The sequence below is a fragment of the Malania oleifera genome, chromosome 5 (genome assembly GCF_029873635.1).
Source record: "Malania oleifera isolate guangnan ecotype guangnan chromosome 5, ASM2987363v1, whole genome shotgun sequence".
Classification (NCBI taxonomy): Eukaryota; Viridiplantae; Streptophyta; class Magnoliopsida; order Santalales; family Ximeniaceae; genus Malania; species Malania oleifera.
The window spans coordinates 747,995-758,376 of NC_080421.1; the positions used below are offsets into that span (position 1 = coordinate 747,995).

At 39.9% G+C, this 10,382-nt stretch overlaps 2 protein-coding genes across 4 annotated transcripts; one reads left to right on the forward strand and one right to left on the reverse strand.

Moving 5' to 3' along the window:
• The first annotated feature begins 357 nt into the window (after positions 1-357).
• Positions 358-7,889, forward strand: LOC131154913 (monosaccharide-sensing protein 2-like). 3 transcript variants are annotated; one of them, XM_058107740.1, is made up of 7 exons: positions 358-533; positions 835-1,154; positions 1,276-1,438; positions 1,987-2,553; positions 4,117-5,078; positions 6,334-6,521; positions 7,272-7,889. In XM_058107740.1, exons 3-7 carry the CDS (start codon positions 1,360-1,362, stop codon positions 7,714-7,716), a joined length of 2,241 nt encoding a protein of 746 aa, XP_057963723.1. In that variant the 5' UTR covers positions 358-533; positions 835-1,154; positions 1,276-1,359; the 3' UTR covers positions 7,717-7,889. The 3 variants fall into 3 exon arrangements, with proteins under 3 accessions (XP_057963723.1, XP_057963722.1, XP_057963724.1); XM_058107739.1 differs by having other exon boundaries at positions 397-505; XM_058107741.1 differs by having other exon boundaries at positions 469-755.
• Positions 7,890-8,534: 645 nt separating this feature from the next.
• LOC131154914 (homoserine kinase) lies at positions 8,535-10,095 on the reverse strand. The gene has a single exon (XM_058107742.1). It carries the CDS (start codon positions 9,814-9,816, stop codon positions 8,665-8,667), a length of 1,152 nt encoding a protein of 383 aa, XP_057963725.1. The 5' UTR covers positions 9,817-10,095; the 3' UTR covers positions 8,535-8,664.
• Positions 10,096-10,382: the final 287 nt, after the last annotated feature.

A 10,382-nucleotide genomic window follows, 5' to 3' on the forward strand; every position in this document is an offset into this window, starting at 1 on the left:
AAGATAAGCAATATCTTGACGGATTACCAAATTTTCTTTAAAGTATACAAGTATACAAATTGTATGCATGTAAATATATAATTAATTATTTAATCACGTAATGCTGTGATTATATATTTTTTAAATTTAAAAGAGAACTGTTATTTAAGAGTATTTTTATTTACAAAATAACTCTTACATCTAGCATATTAATTTTCATAAAAAAATAATTCTATATTTAAATCACATTTTAATTTTTAATTTGTGTAAATTTAGGTAAAATATAATATAAAATTATATTAAATTTTCTTTAAATTTAAGAATTAAAATTTATATTTTCAAATAGAACTGGATTCTAAGTTTTTATGATTTAGTGATTACCCAAAAAGAGAAAAAAAGAAGAAAGAGGAGCGTGCGCTGTTTTACTGTTCTGGCTGTCAGGGCAATTTTTTTTCGTTAAAATTTCCTCTGGGGGGGAAGGAGCCCAGTGAGAATCGAAGAGCATGGGCGACGAATCACCAAAAAAGTTGTTGTCTTGTCTGAAACTGTACCTTGTAATAATTCTCGATTTGTTTATCAATTGTTGGACGAATGTAATGATTGATTTTTTGGTTGTCCATCGCATTAATATCCTCAAAGGCCAACCCATTTATCAAGCTCAGCCTTCGCTGTTGTTTACTATTGTTTATACAGATGTCAAGATTCGATTATTGCTCTATTTTTTTCTTTTCTTTCTCTCTGCTCTTACATTGGAGCATCTACATAAACATTTATTGGTAAGCTGGAAAAGAAATGAGAAAAGACTGAAAAGGAAGCATCTTTTATTTTGTTTTCTTTTATTTTGATGCACTGCAGTGCGGACATCAAAACCATCGTCTGTGTGAAAGTGATAGAGTCAGAGATCAGGAAGCTGACGTCGCAGCTCAAGTGAGGTGAGGGCAGGTGTCCCCGACCCAGAGTCCGTTGGAAAAGCTCTCCTGATTTGATTTCTCAGCATTCCACACTGCAACACTGTGCTCTCGTCTGGGCTCCGCGATCTGTTCCGCAGCCCTCCAGCTCAGTTCGTTTCCTTCTAGGCCAGCGATTTTATTAATTTTGCAGAGCCCTTCCATCTATGGATCCTTCTGCGTTCGATGATGTGTTCCTTGGAAGTCTCTAGTTCTTCTGTCAAAGGGGTAAGCTTCAGTTTTTTGTTTTCATACCCGGGGGCGCCTCGGTATTTCCGTGTTTTGAGTCTTCAGACTTTGTTTTTGCTCAATTTGTTTTGATTGGTTTTGTGGGTTTTTCATTCACCAGGTGCTCCGATTGCTTGATCTGTGATTTGGGGTTTTGTTCCTTGTCGCTGCATAGTTAGTGATCGAGATTAAGAATCAGAGAAAAATGAGTGGAGCTGTGCTGGTGGCTGTTGCTGCTGCAGTGGGCAACTTATTGCAAGGATGGGATAACGCTACTATTGCAGGTATTTTTCCCCTCTTCTTTCTTAAGTGTTTGTTCTTTCTTTTGTTTGAAAAAGAAAAAAATAAAAGGTGGGATCTATATATGCGAAAGATATGTTCTGTATTTTGGTGAACGTGTTCTGAGCAATTATGAATTTTTTTTGAAAGTGATGTTTTTTCCCCTTCTTTCTGGGTATGGGTATTCGTTTTCTCTACTACTGAATCTGCTTCTGCAGATTGTCATCAATTTGTAGAATCTTTTTAGCTTATTCTTTATCACTTCCTTTGGATTGGTTGATTTGAAGAGAAAAGACAAGAAATCAAACTCTTTCTCTCGAAATCATCAGTTAAGGTTGTTTGAACTGCACTCCATGAAATAAGTAGAGAGAGAGGGAGACAAATAGAGCGAGACTGAACCCCTCATGACCCCTTATTGAACAGAAAAAACTTGAAATTTATCTTTACTTGTATATGAAAATTTCTATTTTGAAATTAGTTCAAGCCGTGGAGCTCAATAACGAGATTATGTTCTCTCATTGTTATTTATTTTATTTTTTATTTTGGGATACAGGTGCTGTTTTGTACATAAAGAAGGAATTCAATTTGCAAACTGAGCCCACTGTGGAAGGGCTAATTGTGGCCATGTCGCTTATTGGTGCCACCATAGTTACCACATTCTCTGGGGCAGTATCGGATTGGCTTGGCCGCCGTCCAATGCTAATAATCTCATCCGTCCTTTATTTCATAAGTGGGCTCGTAATGTTGTGGTCTCCCAATGTTTATGTCTTGCTCTTGGCAAGGCTTTTGGATGGATTTGGAATTGGTCTGGCAGTTACTCTTGTTCCCCTCTATATATCTGAGACAGCTCCATCCGAAATAAGAGGACTACTGAACACCCTTCCACAGTTCACAGGATCTGTTGGAATGTTTCTGTCATATTGCATGGTTTTTGGAATGTCATTGATGAACTCGCCGAGCTGGAGGTTGATGCTTGGGGTTCTTTCTGTTCCCTCCCTTGTTTATTTTGGATTGGCAGTGTTTTTCTTGCCTGAGTCTCCTCGATGGCTTGTGAGTAAAGGGCAGATGCTTGAGGCCAGGCAGGTTTTGCAGAAGCTGCGTGGCAGGGAAGATGTCTCAGGTTAGTTTTTGCTGTGCTCCTTTTTGTAAATTATCAGTTATTTCAGCCTTGGATGACACCACTTGTTCTCCCTCCTGCAGGGGGTTTTGATTACCATCCATTTTATTATATTCTAACATGTGGGATGTTCCTGCTTAGTTTGTTATTGTTTATTTTTTATTATTTATTTATTTTTTCTATTTTTATTTACACTGCAAGAACAAGAACATCATAACGAGATTAATAAGGCTTCGTCCAAGATCCTATTCGTTCTCTCTATCATTCAAACAATTCCAAACCTTAGCTACAGATTAGACAAATCTTATATTTCTTGTCTAAACTAATGTTTATGATGATTTTGAGTTTTAGAAAGGGGGAAAAAATATAACATTTAAAATAGTAGTAACAGATGGAAAGGAAAAATAAGTTAAAATAAAGCATATATTTATTTGCTGTGCATCGAATTTGTTCTTTGTAATTTGCAAATAGAAAAAAAAGAAGAAGATAAAGACAATATTAAATAAAAGTTCTTTGTGCCATCGCCACTTTGCCTAACACACACACACACACACACACACACTCATACTTACAAACATACACAAAACACTAGAAGTATCGGGACTATTACTATCCCATATATAAGTATATTTAGTTTTTACTAAGGGGAATATATAAGGAGGGGAACAAAGGGGGCCAAGGCTTCTGCCTTGCCCTTATGCCTTTGTCCCTTGGCCTAGTAGCTTGTGTCTGTGATTTTACTAGGGAGGTGAAGGAAGAAGGAGAGTGAGAGAGAGATTGCCACTTCACCTAAAAACTTGTTAGACGAGGCCCCAAGAATGGTTTTTAATCTCTCTCTAATGTTCCTCCACTCGTCGGAAGAGTGGATAAAGCACCTGCCCATCATATCTTGTGCTATAATTTTAATTTTAATTAAAGGAATGAGAGTGGAAAGGTTCAAACAATAGATGTTTTGTTGTCATAGAGGCTCGAATACCATGTCAGATTACCACTTCAGCTAAAAGTGTAAGCTTTTTAAGTGAGCACCCAACTACCCAAGAATGGTTGTAAATATCTCTCTAACAAGAGTATATGTATACATTTGCCTTCATAAAAATCATTAAAAGTGGGGTCCTTTTATATTTCATGGTCCTTAGAGGCAAAATGTTTTGCACAACCTTTACTTTAACAAACCTGCAAATCTGATCCGTTTAACATCTGTGCTCAGATTTTCTTTCATAGTTTAACAAAAAATCAACCTCTGTTGGATTCTCCAAGGTTTCCTTTCACCTGCTTGATTTCTTTTTGATCATTAAAAAACCCTGATTGCGAGACTAACCAAAATTTGTATAGCCTTTTCATCTAGCATGAAACATCTCTTCTGTTGTGGTATAAACATTACACGTGAGAAGGCATTTTTAATTTCATATTTTTAGATTGTGAACATTTTTAGGTTTTTCAATGAAATGAGATCGCTTTTCTCCTACATAATATCACTGATAATTGAGATGTGCGAATTTTGATGATAATGAAAATTAGATGAATGGTGACGCATGTATCAACTAATTCTATTCTTTTGATGGATAGGTGAACTAGCTTTGCTGGTTGAGGGTCTTAGAGTTGGAGGTGAAACATCTGTAGAGGAGTATGTAATTGGCCCAGCCAATGACCTCATTGATGATATGGATCCAAATGCTGAGAAAGATCATATTAAGTTATATGGGCCTGAAGAAGGTCTCTCATTGGTCGCCAGACCTGTCACTGGGCAGGGTTCTCTTGGTCTTGCGTCTCGCCGTGGAAGCATGGAAAACCCCAGTGTGCCACTTATGGATCCTGTTGTCACGCTTTTTGGCAGCCTCCATGAGAGGGTTCCTGAGACAGGAAGCATGAGAAGCACGCTTTTTGCAACCTTAGGTAGCATGTTCAGCATAGCAGGTGGTCATCCTTCCAAAACTGATGAATGGGATGAAGAGAACCTTGCTGGAGGTGGTGAGCATTACACAGGTGGTGAGGATTACACGTCTGAAATTGGTGGTGGTGATTCTGATGACAATCTGGAGAGTCCATTGATATCACGTCAGACAACAAGTTTGGAAAAAGACTTGGTCCCACCTGCTTCACACGGTAGCATTTTTAGCATGAGACAGAGTGGCCTCATGCCAGGAAATACTACGGAACCAGTGAGCAGCATTGGTGGTGGCTGGCAGCTGGCATGGAAATGGTCTGAGAAAGAAAGTGATGATGGAAATAAGGAAGGTGGATTTAAAAGAATTTACTTACATCGGGATGGCGTTCCTGAATCTCGGCGTGCTTCTATCGTTTCTCTAACTGGGGCTGATGTCCCGGCAGAGGGTGAGTTTGTTCAGGCTGCTGCCCTGGTGAGTCAACCAGCTCTTTACTCCAAGGAACTTATGAGTCAGAACCCAGTTGGACCAGCTATGGTTCATCCATCTGAAACTGCCACAAAAGGACCAACTTGGACTGATCTTTTTGAACCAGGGGTAAAGCATGCATTGGTTATTGGGGTGGGGATTCAAATACTTCAGCAGGTAATAAATAATATCTATTGAGATCAACATTTCTATTTGTTACTTTTATTAATTTAACTTGACCCAATACGGCCTTTTCTAATTTGTGACGTTATGTTGAGTCGTTGATGCAGTTCTCATTTTCCTTTTCTTGTATCTTGCCATGGGACTTTGATTTCCCCTTATGAGCTGGTTTTCAATTTTTCCTTGTTCTCAATGCTCATAATGGTGAGGGGATGAAATTTAAAAAAAAAGAAGTTTAATTTTAGTTGAGAAGATGTAGCTTAAAGTGGGGATCTCTGTTACTTTGATGTGAAAACTTCATAACACTTTCCATTTTCATGGAGCACCAAGCTTCCTTCCTAAACAAACTAAAATCTTTGAAGGAGCAATTACATATGCATAATGAGGAAGAACTAGGAGCTGAAGTTGCTAAATGTAGGGTGATGGTTATTGTTGAGGGCATGAGAAATTTATCCAAACATAGCCTAAGAGTGCTTAGCCAAGCCTAGCCCATGAAAGAAATGCTCCCTCAATGTCTATGATTGGGTTTGGATGTTAAGACACAAATGGAATATCTGGCATTTTAATGTCTTGAAAGCAATGAATAAGTTGCAAGAAAAGTTTTGACTTCCACTTTAATTTATTTTGTTCTTGAGAAAGGAGAAACCATTGGTGTTACATATTTGTCCAACATGTTTGATGAAAATGTGTATGAAGTGAATGTAGATATTGGTGGGAAGATTAAGCTTGGTAGTGGGTTGGGTGATCTCATCTAATTAAGAAAATGCAACACCTAGTGCACAAGGCTTCCATGCCATCGGGGGTCTGGAATCAAGGATGAAGTGGAGCTTTCTGGCTGTTTTGTTAGTTGAATATGGAGAAAGCTTATGTCTATGTATATGTTTATTGAAACTTGGTAGTCAACTCTTGACCTCCAGGGCTGGGCATATGCAATTTCATGTTTCTTTGCATTATTATGATTTAAATTTTAATATTTCTGTTTGGCATACCAAATGTCACAGTCCTAACCAAAATACAATGTTCTATAAGATTCATTATCTTTTCCTTTTTTTTTTTTTGCTTTATTAATTTTTTCACAAAGGTGGATTTGAGAATTTCTAATTAAAATAAAAATCTTATTTCTTTGAGATAAAAAGCTAAAGGCAAGCAGTTTAGTAGTTTGAATTTTAGGTGAAAATGTTTACCTGAACAAAATTTCATGTCTCCTTCTCTTGTTTGATGAACTTCCTTCTTAACATGTCACCCTATGCAGTTCTCTGGCATAAATGGGGTTCTATACTACACCCCTCAAATTCTTGAGCAGGCTGGTGTTGGAGTTCTTCTTTCAAACATGGGTCTGGGTTCGGCTTCTGCATCCTTGCTTATCAGTGGGGTGACAACCTTGTTGATGCTTCCTTGTATAGCTGTTGCCATGAGGCTCATGGATATTGCTGGCAGAAGGTGATTTCTTTTCTTGCAATGTTTTTGTACTCTATTGGCATAATTGAAGTTGCTGTTTGACATTTAAAAGTGATTATCACCATAAGATTCATGAATATATTTGCACAGTACTGTGCCAATACTTCTTTGAAATGCACAACATGTCCTTTTTTCTTTTTGGACCCTGTTGATCATTGTGCATATATGGCTAGAAATATAAAATTCCAGTATTACCATCCATAGCAGCAGGCACAGAATTCTTGTGGGAGGTTCAGTTCTGGCTTGAGTTGGATGGCCTGTACAGTTTGTCTTTTAAATAGGAATCTCTTGGGTGTTTGGTGTTCTAGTTCCACTATTTGTTGGTATTAACAACAACAACATCAACAACAACAGCTACATATTCTTATTCCTATTATTATTATTATTATTATTATTATTATTATTATTATAAATAAGTATGTAATTCTTCAGTGATATCCACTAACCTTGAATCGGCTGCCTATTGCTTCTTTCATCATTGACTTTCATAGCCTGCTAAGAGTGCTACTACAATAATGTTGATAAAAAATTGTCTCAAATTCTGAGTCAGAGCATGTAATGACATCATGAAATACATTAGTTGTGAAATATCTTTTTCACTCAGCTTCCTCTCTTTTAAGTTTGCAGGGGTCATTAAGCTTCAAAATGCAGATGCACGTGCAATTTTCCGTGAAAATTTTATTTCTTCACCATTTGTTTTATCCTTATTGTATCATTCTTTTTCTGTTTCAGGAAGTTGCTGCTAACCACAATCCCCATTTTGATAGTATCCCTCGTTGTTATAGTCCTGGGAAATGTTGTGCATATGGGGACTGTCGTGCATGCAGTAATCTCAACTGTTAGTGTGGTTGTCTACTTCTGCTGCTTTGTCATGGGTTTTGGGCCAATCCCAAACATACTCTGCTCAGAGATCTTCCCTACCCGGGTTCGTGGCCTCTGTATTGCCATCTGTGCCCTCACATTCTGGATTGGTGATATTATTGTGACCTACACACTACCAGTGACACTTGCATCCGTTGGCCTTGCTGGTGTTTTTGGCATGTATGCTGTGGTGTGCCTCATATCATGGGTGTTTGTATTCCTAAAAGTACCAGAAACAAAGGGCATGCCTCTGGAAGTGATCACCGAGTTCTTTTCTGTCGGAGCAAAGGAGACTGCCGCATCCAAGAACAATTAACTTGGTTGTTGTTGGATTTGAAAGTTTTGAATGGTGTTGCCTATTTCCAGTTTTGCTTGACTTTGTTTCCACCCCCTACTTTTGAGGCGTTTGAAAATGCTGGGTTGCTGTTGGAAGGAGTATATTTTTTTCATTTGTCATATATGATTCAATTGACTTCCACTTTGCACTCACCTGAGTTTGATGTCTTTTTAACTTCCTGTTGTGCTAGTGTAAGAGCAGCAGTTGTGATGCCTTTGTATATGAAGTGGCTTAAAAGCAAGTTGGTGTTGTGTTGGAGAAGGGTTGAGAGGGAAACAGTCTTTCCTTTTCCTCCATTCTTTTTGTGGTCAGGAAGGAGAGGCAGCTACTTCATAAACATCTGCCTCACATTTATCTAATTCTGAGCAATAGAATAAAACTACTGATTGAATGAAATAAATAGACAAAGACTTTGTAAAAACAAATAACCAATTTCATTTCATTATTATTTAGTCTCTACTTTTTTTTTTTTTACTTAATAAGAAACTTTGATGCTTAGGTTTAGTTTGTATTAAAAATCCTCCATTGCAACATAAGGAAAATTTAAGGAATTTATTATGCCTACGAATATGTTCTTATACAAATTGTATTAACAATTTTGATTCTTGCTAAAGATACGGGAAGAGAAGGCCTGGTTGCGGGTTGGGGTTCAGGGATGATAGATGGATAATGCGCCTTTGATTTGGATTGCTGTTGCGTATATACTGCACAAAACATTTATGGAAGAGGATTTGAAATGCTGGTTTATTTGTAAAAAAAAAAGCCAAAAAGAGATTGTTTTGTGACTAGAATTGGAATTAGCAAGCAAAATTTCAACTTATCATTAAAAGGACAACAAACAAAACATCTTGGGATGCTACTAACAACTCAAATCAGAGCCAGCTTGCTTGCTTGATCATCTTTCTTTCTTTTCTCTGGCTTTGATCATCATCTGGGAATGCTACTTACAAGCCGAGCACCAACACGATCCAGCTTTCTTACCATTGCCGATGCCTTCAAATTCCCCTCCTTCATAAATGCTTCCACCATTGCTCTTCCAATCTCATTCCCCCTCTCCTCGACATCCGTCACCGCCACTGCCGTCGGCCCGGAGCCGCTGATCGTACACCCAAATGCCCCTGCCTCGATTGCAGCTTTCTTCACAGCCTCCATTCCCGGAATCAATGGCGCCCTCCTCGGCTCCACGATCTTATCCGACGATAGCGCCGTTCCCAACCCCCTCAAATCCCCCTGCAGCACCGCCGCCACCAGCGCCCCCGCCTGGCTGCAGTTCCATACGTGGTGCGACATCCCGATCTCTGCTGGCAACGCCGCCCGCATTTTCTTTGTTGGAGCTTCGAATTCCGGGCTCACCAGAACGAAGAGCAGCTCCTTCTCCGTCGGAAACTTCAGCTGCATCAGCTCCAGCGGATCGTAGCTCCGGATCAACACGAACCCACCCATGATCGCCGGCGCCACGTTGTCTGCGTGGTAACCGGACACCTTCGCCTCCGATTCGAGTCCGGCGAGAACGAGCTCGGAAACTCCCAATTTCCTGCCAAAAATCTCGTTAACCGCGACGGCGGCGGCCGCGGCGCTGGCAGCACTCGATCCAAGCCCGCTGCCCAAAGGCAAGCCCTTCTCGAGAGATAGCGAAAGGCCCACGGATCGGACGCCGAGCATTTTCATGACGGCGATGGCGGCGATCCCGGCACAGTTCCAAAGAGGATTCTTGCTAAGCTTCTTGGAGCAGTTGCCGACGCCCTCAACATCGGATATGGAGATCTCTCCCGGGTGAACATGGGGGTCGACGCGCAAGGTGACGTAGTCGCCGATGCCGTCGACGGCACATCCCAAGAAGTCGAAGCCAGGGCCGAGGTTGGCGACGGTGGCCGGGGCAAAGGACTTGACGGAGGTGAACACGGGTTCGGGTTCGGCGGTGAGAGTAGTGGAGGGGACCGAAGAATTGCATCGGAAGGAGTGAGAGTGAGAGAGAGAGAGAGAGATGGTGAAGGGAGGAGGATTGGGGTTGCAGAAGTATAGGTTGGATGGAGGAGTGAAGGAGGCAAATTTGGGTGGAGAATGACAGGAGATGGCCATCTGAGACTGCCCAACCCAAAACGGAGAGGTAGCTAGGGTTTACCAGATTAAACAAAATCACTAAATCAGTAAGGAGAGGAAAGAGAGAGAGGATTTTAAAGGTTGGCAAGGACGACGGACGCTCCGGATGGGCAGCAGTGGCAGTGGCCGCTTTGCTGTCAGCAAAGCGAAGTGATGCCAACTACCGGAGTTTTTTCCAATTTATTTTTTTCTAAAAAAAATATATTAGATAATACCCTTTTTGAAAAAATAATTCCTCAAATAATACGGATGTATTATCGCAACTTGATACAGGGGATACATGACAAAAATTTGGAGGTTTTAAAAATAAAAATAAAAATAAAAATGTCAGCATCAACTTGCCTCATTTAAAAGAAAAAAAGAGAAAAGGAGAGGGGCTGTTAGCACTGATGCGACTCGGGAACCGGGGGAGAGAGAGGAGAGAGAAGGGGAAGGGTGTGTTAGGGGGAATTTAAAAAAAAGGGGGGGGGGGGGGGGGTGGGGTTATTTATTATTATATCTTCAAATATTATAATACAAAATTATAAGTTTATAAAATAATATTT

Bases quoted from the DNA above. Each gene is read 5' to 3' on its own strand.
- LOC131154913 (XM_058107740.1), top strand. From the start codon at position 1,360: ATGAGTGGAGCTGTGCTGGTGGCTGTTGCTGCTGCAGTGGGCAACTTA. The intron at 2,554-4,116 runs GTTAGTTTTTGC...TTTGATGGATAG, and splicing joins TGGCAGGGAAGATGTCTCAG to GTGAACTAGCTTTGCTGGTT. The intron at 6,522-7,271 runs GTGATTTCTTTT...TTTCTGTTTCAG, and splicing joins ATGGATATTGCTGGCAGAAG to GAAGTTGCTGCTAACCACAA.
- LOC131154914 (XM_058107742.1), bottom strand. From the start codon at position 9,816: ATGGCCATCTCCTGTCATTCTCCACCCAAATTTGCCTCCTTCACTCCT.